The sequence below is a fragment of the Fringilla coelebs genome (genome assembly GCF_963513975.1).
Source record: "Fringilla coelebs genome assembly, chromosome: 7".
NCBI lineage: Eukaryota > Metazoa > Chordata > Aves > Passeriformes > Fringillidae > Fringilla > Fringilla coelebs.
Window position 1 is genome coordinate 3,621,564 of NC_140035.1, and position 20,629 is coordinate 3,642,192.

General features: G+C 38.4%; 1 protein-coding gene across 2 annotated transcripts in view; it reads left to right on the plus strand.

The window, feature by feature from the left end:
• The window catches only part of GTDC1 (glycosyltransferase like domain containing 1), a 170,621-nt gene that overhangs the window by 60,435 nt on the left and 89,557 nt on the right, over window positions 1-20,629 (plus strand). The window contains exon 2 of one of the 2 annotated variants that reach the window (XM_084209206.1): window positions 15,432-15,518. The exons of the other annotated variant lie outside the window; for it this stretch is intronic. Within the exon in view, the coding sequence (XP_084065332.1) occupies window positions 15,469-15,518 (50 nt within the window). The 5' untranslated portion in view covers window positions 15,432-15,468. The remainder of the gene's footprint in view (window positions 1-15,431; window positions 15,519-20,629) is intronic. 2 annotated transcript variants of the gene reach the window in all.

Consider the following 20,629-nt stretch of genomic DNA (forward strand, 5'->3'; position numbering starts at 1 on the left):
TTTTTAACAAAGGAATTTTGGGAGAAGACCTACCTTAGCACTAATATAAATACATGCACTTTTGGGGTTTTTTTTGAGTAAGCTTTATCTTGACCCAAACACACTGAAGTTTGAAACTCTTGGTTCGGGTAGTTGTGACATCTCAGTTCCAGTCTTCAGAAGACTGAAACCAGAGGCCTTTCCTTACCTGTTTCAGTCCATAAGTTGAGAGCCAGCTTGGCTGGAGCTTGGAGCCACCAAGCTTCCCATGGCAGGGCATTTGGAACTGGATGATCTTTAAGGTCCCTTCCAACCCAAACCATTCTAGGATTTTTTTCTGTATCTGCTTTTCATGCCACTGAGGGCTGTTAGACCTACTGTGGGTGTCCATGAGGTTCAGTGCAGATTTTGAAGGCCCATGGTCACTCTGGAAAATGTGCTCAAAGGTGTTTTCTGCTTTTATCTTCTTGATTGCTCTGGGATTACAGAACTGACTGTCCCTAAGACGAGGCTGGGGTCCATTGGTTGCTCTCCAAGGGCATCACCTCCTGGTGCAGTGCCATCCGAGGGACTCAGGCCATAATCTGGGAGCCCAGTCTGGTGTGAGCTGAGGCACAGTGGGTGAGGGTGGTTGTGGATGGATGGTTGCTTCATAAATGCCACTCTGCTTCAACAGAAATGTTAGTCTAAACATAAACCACTTAATTTTCTGGATTATTATCTCGTTTCTTCCCTAAATACACAACACATACCTAGGCAGGAGTTTGTGCCAAATTGTGCCACAATGGAAAACATTTAATTTAGGATCAACTTCTGACTCCCCCACACTGGAGTTTGATCAATTTATTTCCTCCTCCTCTTCCCTTTAATACATCTCAGCCTAAGTATTGGTAGGCTTTGAGTCATTATGATGATGAATTTAACTTCCCTACAAAAAACAATTAGGAATACATACATTGCATCTATTAATTGAAATATCTTTGATGAATACAAAGCAACTGAAAGGCTTATTTTTGTTCATCGTTCTGTAATGGAGATTTCCACAATTTCCTTTTTCCCTTAGACAGTATTTTTCCTTTCTTGCCTTTGTCCTTTGTCCCTGTCTTTTCCTCCCTTCCTCCTGCACATTTACTCTGATGGTCCAGTGGACACAGTCATTTTAAAGAATGCTTTCCATTTCAGAGCACTGGCTGTTTTTATTGTTTATGTTTATAACCTTGCCTTCTTGTTCATCATTTTTTGTTTTAGCTCTCTTAATTTCCATTTTACTTGTTGCACACTTGAACTTCTATTTCTGCCTAGTTGCAACTTGAAGAAAGGATGAAGGAAACAACAGTGGACACAACATCAAAAGCAAATATGTGGTTTTCTTGTTGCAGAATAACTGGAAGAATTCATTCCTTTTAAGAGTATGTCAAAGAATTATATGGGGAAAAATGTATTTAGAGTGGAGCTAATGTTTCTCTCACACCACCTTACCTGATGTAACTACATCAGTCCTTTAAATTGGTGATTTACCAAATGTTTTAAAAAGCAAAGGTGTAAATGATTATGGGTAGAATTAATAGGAAATTAATTTCAAATTCTATTTTTCTTGCAGTTAAATGGCATTCCAACTGATTTCTGTTAATGTGTTTTCTTGAATGCTAGAATTTTTTAATATAGCATACTCTATGGAAAATTATATGTATCTAGTTAGAGTATGGAAAAATCTTCATGTATTAAGGTATTATGTAATCACATGAAAAAATTCTGAATACCTAACTCTATGTATATTATATATGGAAAAAGTAAAAAACTTAAAGAGGAGTAATTTAAGAACATCTGTAATTTTTTATTTATGTAAGAGAATATCCCATTTTTAATTAAAGATGGAATTTAAGAATGATAAATGGGACCATTATCTAGTAACGGTTAGTTTGCAGGCATTTTTTTCCAAATGTTCTGCAGATTGCTGCAGGTTTGACAGTGCCTTTGGCTTTTGTGTGCAAAATGCATTTCCTACTCCTGACAGAAGAGTTGTAACTCAGTAAACATGGAGCAGTTAGCATGCATGGCAACATATCTCTGTGCTTAAACCCTGAGGAACTGAATTATTTTAAATTATTTTTACTGCATAAATTTCCTGTTAGTCAATTTTATTGAAAACCTAACAGTTAAAAATTTTATCTTCCAAATGTATTTTGAGAAATATTGCTGAAGACGCTAAAACTGCGCAAGAAAAGTTGAATTTTGGGGGTGGTTTTGGCAGGTTTTTGAAGTTTTTTTTCCCCCTTTGGTAGTAGAGTGCCCATTTTCTTGTTGTTCTTTTCTTTTTTTACTTTACCACTTGAATTCCTTCTTTGTTGTTATCCTCCTAGACAAAAGTTGGTTCCAATTTATTGTTACATCCTCAGGTCTTAGCTGTGGGCTGTCAAAGTGAGATGAAAAAAGGTGAGTAGGTGTTTTGTGTGGAACTTGAGTTACCATCAGATGTTGGGCACCTTTTGGTATTTGTGACTCTCAGTTATCCCAGGAGCAAATATTTGGTGTCCTCGTCTTTCTCCATGACTTCCATGAATCTTCAAGGTCCTGACTGGGAGAAATTCACTTGTGTGGGGTCAACTGGTCCTTGTGGTTACTGATGACTCAAGTGATGTTTTCCAGTCAAAAGGCTTTTTTGGAAGAGGACCTGATTACACAGCCCTCATCTTTACCTCCTCCAGATTGTTGTGTTGCCATGCACTCAAGGTGGAATCTGGCTTGCAGCAGAACTTGCTCTTCTGAGGTTTTGTACCAGCCCTGCAGAGGATCCTGTGCGCCAGGTCTTGAATTGGTTTTCTGTGGCTGTTGAAGCATTCAGGTCTGAAGTACCTCAGGTCTTTTCCCCAAAAGCTCCGTAGGCCAGAGTGGTAGGGAGGAGTGTCAGAAAAGAGTAATTTGCCACAAAAGAATCTGGAAAACTAGAATCTAATATAATTATTGAAAATCTCATCGTGAGTTAGAAATAGTAAAACCTACATTTTCTTCCTTTTTTTTTCTAACATGGAGCAGAGAACCTGGAGCGTGGTCTCGCATTGAATTAAAACTCATTCTGGTGTAAACACACTGGAAAATATTTTTATATGATTTTACATTTTAGTACAGAAGAAAAATATTAGATTTTAATCATAGACTCAGAATCGTTAAGGTTGGCAAAAACCTCTAAGAGCATCAAGTCCAACTGTTAACCACGCTATGCTATGATGAGTGGAATATAAATTCAGCATTAAAGTAAGCATCTGTACTTGAAAAATCCTAATTTCCAATGCTAACAGCTGCATGGAAGGTCATTGACATTGTGGAGTGCGTGGGGTCTCTGGGGCTCAGCGTGTTTGAAGTCAATATTTATGGTGCCTCTGTACCTCCTGTCATTAGCAGGAGGTTTTCAAGGGACTGTTCTTAGATTATATTTTGCACATGGCTCTTGTTTTCCTTGATACTGATTGGAAAAAAGTGAAGGGTATAATAGTTTTCCTGTCTGCTGATGGGTGATGAGACCAACATGCTGGGGCCATGGGTGGAATTGGGGTGAATGAATTGGTGGCAGGGAGGGAGTTTGAGATGCTTGTGTGCTTCCTGCGTTTTTAAGGAGTATAAAGGATATTTCAGCTGTTGAGATGAAGCTCAGCAGCTGCTCTGCAAACTCCTAATGGAGCAGGGGACTGGGTTTTCTTTATCTCCAGAATTTTCCTCTGGTCACAGATACTGCTGGGGCTCCCCATTTCTCTTAACCCATAGTTTCTAAACAGAATGCTTGATATGGAGGAATAATGAAAATGTTTTTTGTTGGGTGAAATGGGATTTGGAGACAATACTGCTGCCTATTAATTGCTAGGTACCGATTAAGGCTCTGAATGATGAAGAGGAAGATACAAAAGCTGTGTGCATGGAGCAAATGCTTTGCTGTGCAGCCAAAGAGCTTTACAACCACACTCTGGGTTGTTGCAGCATCACTGTGCTGTTTGCCTTCCCATTATCTTTTCAGTTCACTTTTCTATGGTGTCTAGTCCGTGCCTATTTTATTTTGTTTTTAATTTTATTTTTTTAAATATTATTTTATTTATTTTGCCTTCCAGCGTGTGGTCTAAAACTGTAACTTCATTGACACTTGCATATAATAGCTTTCATTTTGTCTTTGAAATCCAGAGGGCTCTTTAGTGCAAGCAGTAGTGTATCCAAGGTAGAATATTTCATGTTTTTGCAGATTGCTGGTATTACATGCCAGAGCAGCCTTCTGACCATGAAGCCCAGCCACGTTTGTTCTATTAGCTGCACTTCAGAAGTATTTGTTTAGTTTTTTCCTCAGATGGATAACCAGTATGGAACATTCTGTCCACAGAAGTCTTATTAAAGAGGTTAGAGCATCCTGCTAATTAGAAAAAACTAATTAGGCAGATTGTTGAGCCTGTAACCAGAATTTTATATTTTAATGGATTTTGAAATGCAGTGTGCTTCCTTTTCCTATTGTAAAACACACTTTCTTGCTTTAAATGTCTGGAAACAGTCTTTTTGAGGAGGTTATGCATTCAAAATAAGAAAGCAGCAACATTTTAATTTTTGTCTTTATTAAATAAACTGTAAAAGAATATATACTGTGAAACTGGTGAAACCATTAATTCGTATCAACCTCTTATTGTGCCAGAAAAAACTGTTTAGTCACTTTCCTGTTGGTAGGTTTCAAGTTCAACTCCCCAACGAGGAGTTGAATTAAGTTCATGTGAAGAAACAATATAATTTGTGGCTGTGTTAAAATTAGACATAGATGGTACAGAACTCACAAATTACTCTTTGCTACTTCAAGCTAAAATTCATTGACCACTGTTTCACTGAGCCTTGGGAAGTTTATCATGTTTAAAGCTGGATCTAGTCCATTTTGAGTGCTCTTGTAGTGCTTTTAGAGACTTTTGGTCTGGAAGCTGAAAAATGAGCTTGTTCTGTGCCATGGGGTGACCTGGAAGCAAAACCATGAGGGTTGGTTGGGTTTGCATGGTTCACATCTTAATTCCAGGTTTGCAAGGTGCCATGTGGAAAGCAAGACGTGTTTGTGGCTTGGGACAAAATGCTGGATCAGAGAAACATTTAAAATATATATATTTAAGATGGATTTCTCCCTAACATCTACTTTTGAACTCTCTTTCAACTGTGCCCCGCTACAAACTTTAATTAGTCGTAACCTTTTTTCAGGCTTGTCATTCTGCATTTTGCAAAATGCTCTGGCTTGTGGAGCAGCCGTGTGGCCGGGAGCCGTGGGCAGTGACCTGCAGTCTGTGTCAGGACCATCCTCTGAGATGAAACTCAAGGTACAGATGTTGCAGTTGGTGAGATGAGGTTGGCTGCCATCTGGAAGGTGGCCATCTGCTCCCTCCTGCAGCAGCAGAGCGCCACGCTTTTGGGGGCCCCTGCCCCTTCCTGTCACAACCTGAGTCAAGACAATTCAGAATTGCCTTTTTGAAGCCTGATTTGGGAATATTGGCCAGCCAAGTGCTTGGCACTTGGAGAAGTAAAAGTTTAGGAAGGGAGAAATAAATACTTCTAGACAAGATTTAGAAATGAGCTGTATGAAAGGACTTTAGTCAAGCAATGGAGACTTAAGGCATGTAGCTCAGGTGTGGAAATGTAGGAGAAACCATGGAGCAAAGGGAGATGCAGCTTGCTATGCTGATAAAAAACAGGTAGAGATGTCCCATTGGGGCATGGAGCTTGCTATTATTTTGTTAATGCTTCAGGAAATATATGGAATCTCTACCACATGAAAACAGAACTGTGGATAGAGGGACTGGAGGATGAAACAATTAGGTCCCTTTAAGGAAAACCTTTCTACTTCCAGCCCAAGGAGGCTGAAAAGAAGGCAAAAATATTGCAAGACTTGTATTTGTGGTGTCAGTCCTGCACAGCCAGACCTCCTATATTTGCTGCAGTGTCAGCTCTGACTTTGGCCAGTCAGATTTGTGATCAGCATCTGTGCTGACCTGTAGGTTCACACCCTTCCACACTCCTGCAGTTCAGTCTTCAGCCTGAAATCTGGGACTGTTATCAACCAGACAGGTCTAGGTAGGTAGCATGATGTCATGTCTCCTCATCCGTTTATGGAGCAGGGCTGAAATTTGTGGCCATAAATATTTTAAATTGTTTTTGTTTGGCTTCTTGGGGAGAAGCATTTCCATGGGTGAGAGGTTGTTTTGTGAGAGGCTCTGCTATATGACAGATCATATGGATGGTTTCAGTACACGGGGGGCTTGTACCCCTTCAGTGTCATAGGTTGGAATTGTTAAAGGCACTTAACAGCTTTACAGATTCTTGTTTAATTACTGGTCATTATTCTGAAGTGGATGACTCATTTAGCCTGCAGTGATGGGAGGTGTTCTGGCCCTCTATAATTCTACACATACGTATTTTTGCTCCTAAGCACCAGAAAAATGTCTGTTTTCCTCTTGTATATCTAATTTCCTGGGGTAATACACAGAAAATAGATCTGAAAGGGGCTATGGAATGAGAAAGGGGAAGTTGGGAACAAATTTCATCAATCTGGATGGTTCTTGGTGCACACCTGAACTCTGCCATTCAGTTCTCACCTGAAAGGGCATGTAATACTCTAATAAATTAACCATCTATTAATCCATTCTTCTATATTGGTATTTCACATTAGAAAACAGGCAGTGAAATTCAGTGCTTAACATTGGTCTGATGTGGTAAAGTGTTAAAATTAACATTTAAACCAGTTCTGGATTAGCTGTCATCAGCTTTTCTTCCCTTAGTTGAAGCTGTGTGTCCTTCACAGTAACCTCCTGTGTGTCCTGGTGAAGGCCTGTGGCAGAAGTAGGGAATTTGAATTTACCAGTCTGTATCACTTGGTCTTGTTGCATGGAGATCTAAATAAATTTGCATTGATCTCAATAAATGGGGATGTTTTGAACCTTGACTTTCTAATGCTTCACAGTTGGGTGTTTTTTCCCTGCTTTGTCAAGGAGGATGACTGTAGTAAGACCATGAGCTGATTACTCCCTGTATTAGATAATCATTTCTTAATGTGGGAGGGATATTAAGAAGAATAGATGTGAGTGCTCTTGGAAAACTCTTTATGGAATAAGGTTTAAGCACTGCTGTTAATAGGATGCACATTCCCTTTCATGCTGAGTCAGGCAGAGCTTGGCTAAATATCCAAGACAAAAATCAAGGAGGTCTTAGACACACTTGCAAAACATGTGGTGACTCTGCTGTCTTTAAAAATTGTAACTATTGCTGTGATTGCATTGTTGCCTCTGGATTTTAGGTGGGCAGTAGCTGGAGTTTAATTAAAGATTAGCCCTACTTTCATGTAGACCTGTCTCTGAAGTACCTCGTTGTTCCCCCACATCATGTGTTTGTCTTATGATGTGCCAGTAGCAAATAATTATGAGTTTGACCTAAAATTTTAAAAATCCCTGCCTGTTTTAAGTGTCCATGTCAGTGGTAGAGGCTGCTGGGGGCAGGGAGGAGGAGTGGAGGTACTGGAGGGGCATTGGGTGTCCTGATGGAGAGGCACTGCATCAGTTACCATCTAATCCTGGCTTTTCTTGGGAGAAGCCTGAATCATCATTAGAGATGAAACTTCTGTTTGGAATGAAAAGCTAATTTGATGGATGGAGGCTTTTTCCCATCAGTGACATTTTAAAAAGAATCCAGAGGGTTTTGGGGGTGGCTGTTCAAGTTTGTTGAAGTCTCTTCAGTGTGGAAACATAGGGACATAGGAGTTGGAGTTAGCCTTACAGTAAGATAAGATCTTGTGAAAGTATTTGTAGGGATTATTTTTTGTTTGATTGGGTTTTTTTGGTTGTAAAAGCTTTTTCTGGATTATGTAACTAAAGTGAGGACAAGATGCTACAACTCTAGTTTGTATTTTATGGGGTGCTCTGAAGGATAATCTGGAGGATGTTTGTGAGGGGAGTGGTAATAGTAGGAGGATAGAAATACTGAATTTGTTTTAAAATTTTTTTTCTTAGTATTCTGAATCTTCTTTTAATTGTGTAAGTATTTAAAAACATTCAGGTTGATTTGTAATGTTATATTCTCAATGGTTTGTTTTTCTAATATTGTTTGGTGAATTCTAGAATGGCTCTACTGTCATTCTCAGCAGCTCTTCATTGAAACTTTTCCCCCAATTAAGTATTTTTAAGATGCTTTCATTATGAAAGTCCTTGAAGTTAAGATGAAATCTAATTTTTTTTTTTAAATTTTCTCCTGTGTAGGTATATGAATGTGGTTTTGCCTTAGTGACACTTCCCCATTTTGGATTATTTTCTACCTCTGCATATTATGTGATTTCTTGTTCAAGTGAATGACAAGATGATGTATGACACACTTGAGATGGTATTGAGCAGAGTATAGTTGGAAAATTGCAGTGATAATTTTCTTTTTACTCTCAAACTTACATGCCATTGAGGGGAAAAAAAAAAAGTGTAATAGCAACTCAACAAAAAGCATAAGGGGAAACCTAGAAAAATTACAGGGAAATTTCCATAACAGATACACAAGTAGTGCTGCTTTAATAATGATTTCCTGTCGTGAACTATTTTTGTCATTTGCCAGCTCTCTGACGTGGCATTCTATTTAACATTTTTGAGAGCCATGTTTTAATCAGATTAAGCTCAAGGAAACCGATAGGTATCTGTTTGGCTCATGACTTGTGCTTCTGTTTCTGATTTAGTCACAAGACTATTGTTGCTGGAATCTTTTAAACCCCATTTTGCTTCCACTTGCAGCCGTTGTGTGAGCCTGGAGGTTGAGTGCCAGGGATTTTCATGATATAAACACAGAGGGCTCGTTATGGAATTATTTTGTAAATTAAAGAAGACTGGTACAAACTGTGTCTTTTTCCTCATGTGATTAAATGGCTGAAAATAACCATCTATTTTTAGTTTCAGGTGCAGTAATGTTTCTTAGGAACAGGAGAGGCTGACCATGAGCAGTTCTGCATTCTGAACCACTTAAGGAAAGCAAAAAATCCTTAATAAATGTGAATATTCTTGCATCATTTTATATAGTGTGCAACATAATGATGCTTTTCATGCAAGAGATAAAGTGAGAATAAAATATAAGCACCTGTATTTTTAACTTTGATATTTTCATGTTTTTCAGTCATTTATTAAATGAAAGACAGCAGAAAAGTTTCTAAGCAGAACTCCTGTGGCCTTCAATACTGACCACATCCTGCAAATTTAGAAAATTAGAAAAAAAGAAAAGGTGCTGCATAACATTTGGAATCATGGTTGTGCTTGGGTATTAGTGAATTTAGCACCTCATTTGGTGGTCTCAGCATCTTGGAGCACGGGGGAGGACCAGCAGCCTGACTTTTAAAAAGCTCTGTCTATGCATGTTTTCCTAATTTCCAGAGCAAAACAACCCCATGTATTACATTTCTAATGACCTCTTTTGTCTGTTGCAAATGCAGAGAGATTGTATTCAACAGCTTGGTTTGTGTGGTGTCTTCCTGCAGTGTATTATTTATTTGGTTGACGTGTTCGAAAACTGCGAGCGTAAGAATTAATAAAGGTTATTAGTTACTTTCCATAATAAAATTAGCTGACCTTTAAGAGCATTATACAGGGGCTGTCTAAGTGGAAAAATGACAGAGTGCATTTTTATTCTGGTAGCCATTTCGATTACTAAATCTTACAGTCACAATATAGAAACTACGCGTGGTGATTAAATGTGGCTCTTGACTGTATATTTACAGACAACAATGAAATAAGTGGAATTTTTGTGTTCAAGACAGAATTTAACCCCTCGGTTACGGTTTCGCCCACATCTTATATCTGGTTCCATTTGAACAGCACAGTATAAAAAAAACAACCAAAACCAAAGAAAATGCAACTCAATTTTCTAAAGTCGAGGGTCCTTTGGAAGCGGCAGCGCCGGGAGTTCGCTGTGGTTTTTCTGGAGCGTGATGATGTGCAGATTCCTGGAGCAGCTTGACTTGGGTCTCTGTCAGGCTACTCTCTGTAGCTGGGCACATACAGCTCACTCAGTCAGCCTGGTAGTCTTTAGTCATCTCAATTTATCTGCAGTTTAAAGGGAGACTTGCCATCCAATCCAGTACTGGAATGTGAAGTGCACGTGCCCACCTGTATTTTTAAGTTGGGGACAGGATGCATCTCATTTCCAAAGTAGCCGTTACAGCAAACTTCCTTCATTTTATTTTCTTTATACTGAATAAGGACATTTTTTTGCTGTGCTGTTATCTAGAAGAGATTTTATAAAGGCTTTAATCTTCATTGTTATTTTTGAAACATGATAATCTGTATAATGATGGTTATATGGCTTGGATTTCAGGTGAACTTCAGATTTGCTTGTGCTGCTGCATTGTACTTTTTCAATTTTTGACTAGGTCTTATAACATTTGTTGAAATCCTTACAAGATATTCATCTATTTGTAGCATCATATAGGTCTGGCTCCCCATCTGTCTCTGTTTTTCATGACAACGAGGCTCTGGTACATTTTTTTTTAATTTTAGTTCTTATTCATTGAAGCCCACTGTAATGCTGTTTCTGTCTTAGCTGTTCGTCCAATAGGTTTTATTGATCATTTGGGATAAAATAAAAGATTTTTTCATAGGGACAAGTATTAACCAGCTATAAGTAAATTCAGTTTAGTTAGGTTAGCTTTTCTACCTTATGAAATGGAATGTAATCAGAATCTATTTATGTCCTATTAAATAAATAAATAAATTACTAGCTTAATGTAGTGCCAAAAGCTAAGAAATATTGGGGAAGAAAAGTTCTTAACTGAATTATTTTCTGCTAGGCCATATTTCTTAGGTGTCTCATAGAGCTTTTATATTTTAAAAGTAAGGGTATGAATCTAAGGTTCAGATTCCCTCCAAATAAATCCTTATTTAACAGGATATCCCTGAGACTTTTTCTTTTCCTCCCCTCTTTTTGTTGGTTTTTTTTTTTTTTCTTTTCCTTTTTCACCATTGGCAAGGCTGACTGAAACAGTCTCATCTGGTTTAAGTAAAAAATCTTTGCATTACTTGGCGGTGGTTTCTTTTGTACGTGGTGCTTAGAGCTCCTTGAAGCTGGAGCGCACAGGAAATGCAAATCATGCAAATCATCCTCGCGCTGACGATGTACAGTGGCGTGATTGAGCAGCAGTACGTATGGCTCGTGGGCTGACCACATGAAAGGGCTCATTTAAAGACCAGATGAGCCCAAGCTGGCTTAAGTTAGACTATGTGTGAGCTTCAAAGCTTATAGAATAGCATCCTTTTTAAAAATAAATTTATTTTATTAATAACACCTGCGCCGAGTTCTTAAACAGTGAGAACATGTATAGATGAACGTTACATTGAGTAACAGGCCATGCTTAAATCAGAAGGGCAATATTGTTGGGTTTAGGGGTTTTTTTGTGGGTTTATTTTTTTTTTGGTGGAAATTCAGGTATGCATTCATATGGGGGGAAGGTGACCGCAGTCTAATGTACTGCAAAAAAAGTCCAGTTCGTGTTTGGTGTACATAAACCCCAACTCTTTTCTGCCTTTCAGGTAAAAATGAAAATAAATGGAAGATAAAAGGGAGTTTTTCCTGTGCAGCAGGGTTAAGAGCAGGCTTTCTGTAAGTGCTTTTGAGTGCTGAGAAGAGTGAGGTTGATTGCTGGCTGCTTCGAATTTCTTGGTAACTTAGGGAAAAAATCGTGCATATTATGTTTGATACTTCTCAACAGCTTTTTCAGTAGTTTCAGGGCTTTATCCTTCCAATAAAGCTGAGCCCTTGTGCTGTTGACTCTGGACCTTGAAGATGGTTGGGAGAGCAGCTCTGGTGGGGACACTGGGCTTCATGAGCAACCTTTGAAATGGACCTATGGATACAACCTGAGTAAAGTCACAGGGTAAAAATACTGGTAGAATAATAAACATTTTTTCATATTAATCTGGCAACAAAAAGAGTGGCTAGATAGGTAACAGTGTCCTTAAAAATATTCTTACCTTTGGTAGTATCAACATGGGTGGCTCTCTCTCTTGTAGCGAGAGTCTTATTTCTTACAAGTCTTTTTTGTTTTATTCAGGCCTCATTCGCTTTCCTTTGGATGTTTTAAAAAGTTGAGATTCATTCAAATAATGTAACATGACACAAAGCTGGAAAACGTCAATCTTGGACTGTTTCTGTGTCATCTTGTTTAATTTTTACTTGAAACAGTAGCCCTGAGGAGGTCTGCGGTGGGACTGGGCAGGACACTGCACTCCATCACCCTGACGGGTGTAATTCTGGCTTGATTTTTTTTCACCAGTTCTTTGCTCCTTCATTTTGTTCTTTCTGCTAATACACAGCAACAAGAGAGAAGGAAAAAGTGAATTTTTAATATTTTATCTATCAGATTGGTTCTTTCTCATCAAGTCAATCCACAGGTCCTGGAACAGGAGAGGGGGACATTTCCCACATTTTATTTTTTTTTCCCCCATTCTTTTAAACATTAATTTTATTCTTCTCTTTAATTTCATATATGAAGCCAAGGGGAGCATTTCACCTCTTCCATGTACCTGCAGGCTGGGCAGCTCCCACTGTGCTGAACACATATGAGTGGGGGTCATTTGGCTTAGCAGGGAGTTTTAGGTTCAGCTGGGGCTGAATTATTGAAGTTCCTTCCTTCTATATGGTTTGTTCATATATTTGTTTATTTTAAAGGAGAAAAAAAAAGGTTGTTAAAGGGATGGCATCCCAAAAGGGAAAGAAATATTCAGAATAAATACTGTTTTTCTAAATCTGTGATCCTTTACAGGGAAAATTTGTGAGACTTTTGGGCAGGTGTTTATACATCCAGCACAAAGTTTGTGTTTCAATAGAAGAAGCAATTTAAATCAAAGATAATAATAAAATATCTTTTATACTCAGTGTAAGAAATACCAAAATGCAGAAGCTAACAGAGAAAGCAGAAGAGAAATTTTACTACTTGTATCTATAATAATTTAATATAATTTAATATCCATTTCAGTGTTTGACAAGAAGTAAAGATTACTTAAATATTTGTACCTAGGAGAACAGGGCTGTATAAAGATCTTTGAATTTTCAAGTTAATTTGTTTCTTCCAGCAATATGAAGAGATATATACAGAAAATTAATCCCATATGATTGTACAGCTACCATTGCTCCAGAACTTTTTGGAAATGCTTTCCAAAGAACATCTCCAGTCATCCTGATGAACAGCTTGAGTCAAGTTTCCTTTTCAGGAGCTCCTGAAAGGTTTTATGTGCAGTTCAAAGGCATTGCTGGAAAAATGGTGTTATTTGGAGACCTTGACCAAAAACTACTTTACTTTGCTCAGCCTTTGCAGATATGAAATTTCCTTGCCCAGCCATCTTGAACAGATTTTTAGGTTTCTGTCATGGAGAGATGCACAATCTTTTTTCAATAACAAATTAGCTCTTGTCAACAGTTTTCCTGGCCACAGTTTAAATAGCTCAATTCAGAATGTTTCAGAGCTTTTTGGTGGATTTTGCTAGAAAATATGTGCGTATATAGTATTTATGCATTGTGTATCTGCATGTGCACGCATGCAGACATCTGTGCACGTACATCTCTCTGGGAGTGAAGATCTGAGATCTGAAAATGCTGAATCACTCTGTGTGCTCTAACAAAGATAGTATTTTGTGAAACCAGTCAGGTGCTGTGGTGAGCAGGGTCCATAAGATATGTAAAAACTTACATGATCTTACATGAGCTGATTAAATCACTAGACCATGACATTCACTTATCTTCAGCTCTGGCTTGGACTCCTGACTTCTCACTGGTTCACTTGGTGGCCCTTGATAAACAAGCCTTGGCCTCAGTTTCTTATTCTTAATGATTAGAAAGCATGTGGTGTGGTGTTCTGGCTTTTTAACATATGATTTCAACCCCAGAGGCAGATATTTCTCTTTCATTTTCCTGGGTAATAATGGGGATTTAGCACTGGATGCTTTATTTAATGATTAAAAAAATTTTGAAATGATAGCTGCATAGGAGGTGTGTTGGGAAAGCATGATTTGTGAAATATATGGAAGCCTAGAAGTATTTTTATCAAGTTATCATTTTATTATTGGATTTTTCCATGTGGGGAAATAGCAGCATCTTGCAGTGTTGAGGTATGGGTTGCTGTCTCAAAGGTCAGATCCGTGTTGTGTAAGTTGACCAAACATGACTGTAAATGTCTAATGTCATTGTTAACCCTGCAAAACTCTCAGCCAGGAGCTGAAGAAGAAAAATGGGCAAATGGCTTAATTTCCATGGTTGTTAAATTCTCTCTTGAGTTTGACATATTCTCTTTTTCTTTGAATTCTCTCCTGTTTGTGTCAGCTCTTGCATCGGTCCCTTACATCCCATGTCAGGAGCTCCAAGCTGCAGAGCTGAGATCCTTTATTTCTTTCTCTTTCCCTGGTTGCATTATAAATAAAAACCCTGTTATGATAACATGTGAAATAAAATGGTAGGACATCAGTATAGATTATCCTTAAAATTATGTTATGGAAATGGAAATAAAGCAGCTTATGGTATATGCCAGGCATGATGCAAGTGATATTAAATAAATATATGACTGAAGGGTTCCATTCATTCCAAATGCTCCCTTTTGTGATCTTTAGCCATGTTTGTAGAGAAACCTTTCTTAAAGCACTTAAAGCTTAATTCAGAACAGACAAAACAATTATCTTTTGAAAGTCTGATGAAATATGTTTGGCAGCTTTTGAATTTAGGCAAGTGTTTGTCTCACTTCTTTGAAATCTCACTTCAGTCGGTCGCTCAGCCATTTCAGTGCAATCCTTCAAATCTGGTAGCGAGTGTGGGCTCTGCTGAGTTACAGAAATGTTCTAATCAGAAAGTGGAGGGGCTCAAAATAGTGTGCAGTACACAAAACTTGACATTTTCCTTATTGATGTGCTTTTGGCTATCGGTCTACCTGCTGTCCCTGTGTTTTTGATGAAGTGTTGGTTGATAAATCACTGTAGGAAGGAGCTTGTCCCTCCAAAGACAGGTCTGGAGACCCTTAAGCATTAAATTATTTTAACTTCTTGGAGAACAGAAGTGTCACTTAATCTTCTCTGAGTATAAATGATGAAGGTTTATGCACCAATGTGTAACTGCTTCTCATAGGAAGAGATGGCAGAAGACTGACACTGCGCAATGTATTTTTATAGTTGAACTATGTCATGAACATGGAACAGAAATATTTAAATTGGGGATCTGAATGCCACTTTGCTGAGCACATGGAATAGTTTGCTTAGCTTATATTACAGCAGGAAAGTTGTGGCAGCAACAAATATTCTAGAAGTGTGAAGGGCATTTGGGAGAAATACATATTTCCCCTTCATTTTTTTGGTAATATTTGATAAAAATACTTTTTTTTAATATATGTATACAGAGGACTTTATGATTTCACTCTGTGAATATATATTAAAAATCACTAAGTTATTCCTAATGTTCTGTAGTGCTGCCTGCTCCTGACAAACATCTGATACGGATCATATGCCTCTAAAAAGAGAAGTTCCTCGAGCAAAATATCCTCATGAAAACAGGTTGGAGACACTCACATTCTCTCGCTCGCTCTCACTCACATGTTACATTTTGGCACGTTGTAGGAGCAGGTAGCATATCTACTACCTGCTGTTGAAAGTGTTGAAGATACTGAATTATTTATTCCATCTTCTGCACTATCCAAACTCGTTTTGGGTAGTTTGACACATCTCGGTCTTCCATATGGATACTTCATGGTGACAGAGTTGCCAGCTGCTCAGGTTTTATGACAGTCTGAGTTTTTTCGAGGACTGTATTAGTTTTCTGGGAAGAATCCTGCTTTTCCTGAGGGTCCCCATTCTTAGGCAGTAGTTATGCCTTGGGTTGATGCTCTGGAGTGGGAGTTTTTTAGGAAAATTAGCTGAGAGAGTCCATAAAAATAATTTTTAAAGGACTTGTTGTTCATAGATTGTGTGAGATTAAATCAGAGCTGTGGGATATTAGAAAAATGTGAAAGCCATTTGCTAAGGAAGTTAAGTTTCTTTTAGTCATAGTCTTCAAATTCCTTAAAAAAAAGGCATTTTGATATCAAGGTGCATAAAGCAACATAAAAAGCAGTCTGGAATACTTTGGAAAACAGGATTTTCAGGGCACTTGAAATGTGACACTAAACAGTCAGCAAAGCTTCCCCATGGCAGGGGGCTGGAACTTGATGGTGTTTAAAGTCCCTTCCAACCCAAACTATTCTGAGATTCCATGATTTTCTCTGCAGTTATGCAAAGGGAGTGGGTCTTCTGTGGTTTTAAAATACAAACTGTGTAAACCTGAAAATTGGGGGAAGATTTAAGTTTTTACTTTGCCAAAACTTGCTAAAATAATGGAAAATGAGCTCCACTCATTTGTTGTTCTACTTTACACAAGCATCTCTTGATGCAAACCTTTTACAAGGGAAGCCCTGAGTGTTGTGGTGGGTCTGTGCTGTGCTGGGTCTGATTCCCTTTCTGTGGGGTAAATCAGCTTTGCTTGCAGTGGATTCATTTATCCATGGTGTTGCCTGTTTGCTCTGTGCCATCCTGGATCCAAGCTGACACCAGGAGATGTGAAGTAAGGATGCTCAAAGCTTGCTGTTCATATTAAGTGTAGCTGTGTGTAGCCTTAGGACTTCTCTGTGCTGCTACAACCCCTTGGCCATATTGCCTTGTTCATGCCAAGCATTTGACATATTTGGCTTCTCTCCAGAGCTGGACAGATAAGATACCAAATTAAATTAATTTGCAGCCTTACAACCAATAAATAATGCTGCTTAAATGTTACCTAATTGAGTAGAACATCAGTTTTGCAAGCATTTTTCTTTTAAGATGTCATTTCATTATACATCACTGCATCCTGTATATTTACCTGTGGTGAATTTTTTGCCTTCAGTCACTGTGTCCTCTATTTATCTTGTTTCCTACTTTTTCTTTGCTCCATCACAGCATCTGTTGGAGCAGAGTTAATCAGTCCATCTCACACAAACCACCCAGCAATAGCTGCTTTTCGCTAGTGGGTTATTCAGATTTGCTTATTCTCTGCTCTGATAAAATTCCTTTGCTTCACTGTTTGTTTGCTGATGGAATTTGAGTGAGGAGGTTCAATGTGGACTCATGGTTTCTCCTTCCCCCCATCACCAGAGCTCTGACTGCTTGGTCCTGACCTCTCCCTTCGTGGGAACAGAGAGGCCGATGTAGCCCATGGTGAACAATCTGGCCACTAAAGTAAAAATGTGCATCTGTCAGTAATTAATTGAAGCCAAATTTAATTACAAATCAGGGAAAAAAATAGTACCACGCACACTTTATAAAATTCAAGAAGCTTCAATGTCGTTGCCTGAAAAGCAAAGCAGTTCAAACAGAATACACCCCCCTCAAAAGTCTACTCTGTGAGAGTCTCTTTCAAGCTTACTTCTTGATATTACATAGAGAAGTAATTTTGATTCACAGTTTTCACGTGGTTTTTGATACCTTTTTTGAGTTAAAGGTCATAAAAAATAGTGGAAAAGTGTTTAAGACTGGTTCTTATTTGTGTGGGCTAAGGATCTGGCCTGAATTTTGTTTGAGATTTGATTCCAGTAGATAAATACTCTGATCAGGTGGTTGAAATAAAGAATCAGAGGGGTAAGGAGGAATTGTGAGAGTGCCCAAATGATTTGCAAATTAAAAAATATATTTCTGTAACTTTTAAATCTTTGAAATCGTGTATTTTAAAATAAAAATACATAAAAAGAAGGGATTGGCAAGTATGAGTTGAAACCAAGCTTTTCCTTCCTGCTTCATTTTAGCATACAAAGCAACTCCCAAATCCTAAATATTGAACTGGTAGCAGCCATGAATATTTATTACTGTACTGTATGTACATATAGCAATTACAGCAAGAGGAAAAAATATTTTTCTTTACAATTAATATTTGTAAACGTTTATGAAAGTACATAGAAATAAATAAGACAAACACATGGCCTAATTAAGATGAAAGGCATGACAACCCTTGTGATTTGTTCTGAAAAATAGAGACCATTAAAATAGTAAGACTTAATTATTTCTGTAAACATTGCAAATTATCTTTATCTACAAAAACCTTAATTTATGAGTTAAAATATCTATAAGCATTTTTTGACATTTGTACATTCCGTGTCAAAAAATTATTGTTAATTTATTATTTATTATAGTGTCTACTGTCACATATTACCACTTATTAGTATTTATTGTTCAGAAATTCAGTGTTGTCTATTGTGTAACGGGAAAAGGGAAAGCATTTTATATGCGGTTGTAATTTGTGTGTTCTTGGGCTAGTGATAAAAATGCAGCTTCTGTAAGTTGATCATATAAAAATGCGTGCAATAACAAACAAAAGTAACTGGTCTGTTAAGATTTCAGGCATTAACAGTGCTATTTGAGACACAGTTTACATTTAAAAGGTAACTTAGAGCCAAATGTATGGATTTAGCTAATTGCTGGGTTGAAATCAAGGAACATTGTGTGATGGAGGAACCCTGACCACGAGGCTGGATCTGGAGGCACTGGGAGCCTCCATCACCTTTGGGGCCCTTGTTTGTCCAGGTGGATGTGTCTGTGGTCAAACCTCCTGCCTTTGCACTGGCCTTTAAAGGGGCATCATAGGGCAGAATGATTTGGATAAACTATAGTGCAACCCAGAAATAAAGACTCAGGATGGTTTGGGTTGGAAGGGACCGTAAACTCATCCCATTCCACCCCTGCCATGGTCAGGGACACCTTCCACTGTCCCAGGGTGATCCAAGCCCTGTCCAGCCTGGCCTTGGACACTTCCAGGGATCCAGGAGCATCCACAGCATCTCTGGGTACCTTGTGCCAGGGCCTCACTGGTTCAATCAGTGCCATCTACTGAACAGTATTATTTTTGTATTTATTTTAGCCTTTTCCCCTAAAAGGCTCATATTTGTAGCCATATCCAAATGTTAGTCTGTTTTATTGCAGTACTGCTCCTGGAGGATGAAGAGGGCTCATAGCTCTCTTCTGCGCTGCCAGATCTTCAATCATAAACTCATTTTACTGTGGATGTAGTTGTTTTGCAGCAGAGAATTGTGGCTTTGGATTTTATTTGTGGAGCAGGAGAGTCCCTGCTGCTGCAGGATTGCATCCTACAGCAATCCCCTTTTTCCAGGGACAGCTGGGTTACCTGTACTGCCACACAAATAGTGGCCACGTTTATCTGTCCTTCGTGCAGAGCTTCTGCCAGGCTGAGGAACATTCCACTACAAATCAGGTGCTGTTTGAAACTTGCTTTGTTCTGTAAGCCTGGTGGATCCGAGAGCTCAGCCTGCATATCCATAGATACATAAATATGCCCTGTGTGGTCTCCCAAGGGGAAGGCAAAATGTGTTTTTAGTTAAGTTGCATGGGAATTTAATTGAAAGATTTAGGGCAATGCCATAAAAGAGTAAATCATGGCTGCGTGACACAAAGAAGATTTATAAAGCCAAATAAAAATACTTTAGCACCTTCACTATTATAATTTGCTTGATATAAGTGGAAACCCGTATTAGTCATTTTGTCTGCTGGTAATGAAAAAAAAAAAAAAAAAGGGCTTTTAGATTTTACTGACTTTCAGTTGTTTGGAGTGAAATAATAGGGAAGACAGTAGCAAAGGGCAGAGAATTCTGTGGACATGTCACATCTCTGAACCTGCAAGTGCACTCAGCTTTCTTCCCAGGAATATTTATTTTAGTTAAGCATGTGCTTAACTAATTTCACACAGGCAGCTCCTCAGAAGGACTGTGAACTGATTCAGAAGAAGCACATGCATGGCTTTAGACTGCAGTTTATGTGGATGGTGGCCCTGAAATCTGGCCAGTGTCCAAGGCAGTGGGGCTACCGCACGTGGGATGGTCCTGTTCTGTGCAAGAAGGTCACTTGTCACACAGCAAAATGCTCAGGGATGTTTTGGAGAGGAGAGCTGGGGCAGAGCTTTAGGAATGTGACCTTCAGCACAGGTTTAGTGAGGATTCACTCACTGTATTTATTGGAGAGCACTGTATATATTAAATGCTGCAGTGTTGATAGGTCTCGATAAGGACACCATAATAGCAGTTGAATTGTAGGGGGTTTTGTGAGATGGTAAGTTAATGATGTAGCTGTTAATTTGAATTTAGCAGACGTTTTAAATATAGGTTTCTCTTACAGAGACAAAAGTTGCAATTTAAAGCTCTTTGGTGGTCTAAAAACAGCTTAATTCTCTAGTAGCATGGTAATAAGTACTAATCCAGCTTATACAGTGATTGTAGTATGTCATGTTTGTGAAAGATTGCCTAACTCTGCTTTCTCTGGGTTTTATGTTAATTTTTTTAAATTAAACATAAAACCTTATAACATCTTTATGCTGAGATAAACTGTTCAATTTAACTTGTGCTCAAGCAGCAGCTGTCAGGAATTATCATGTTTTGAGCGTTCTTGCCATCACCTTGTGTCTCTACCTCCCGGATACACTCTGTGGGATGATAAAGCTCACCTTGTTAGGATTTATTACTTAAATAATAACCCGAGGTAAAATGAAAGTTGATGTCACACGGAATGACAACTGACATATATTTATGTCGCACGTTCCATTATAATAAACTTTCCTTTCTTCCCCTTGTAATAGGTGTTAAATGGAAATACACTCC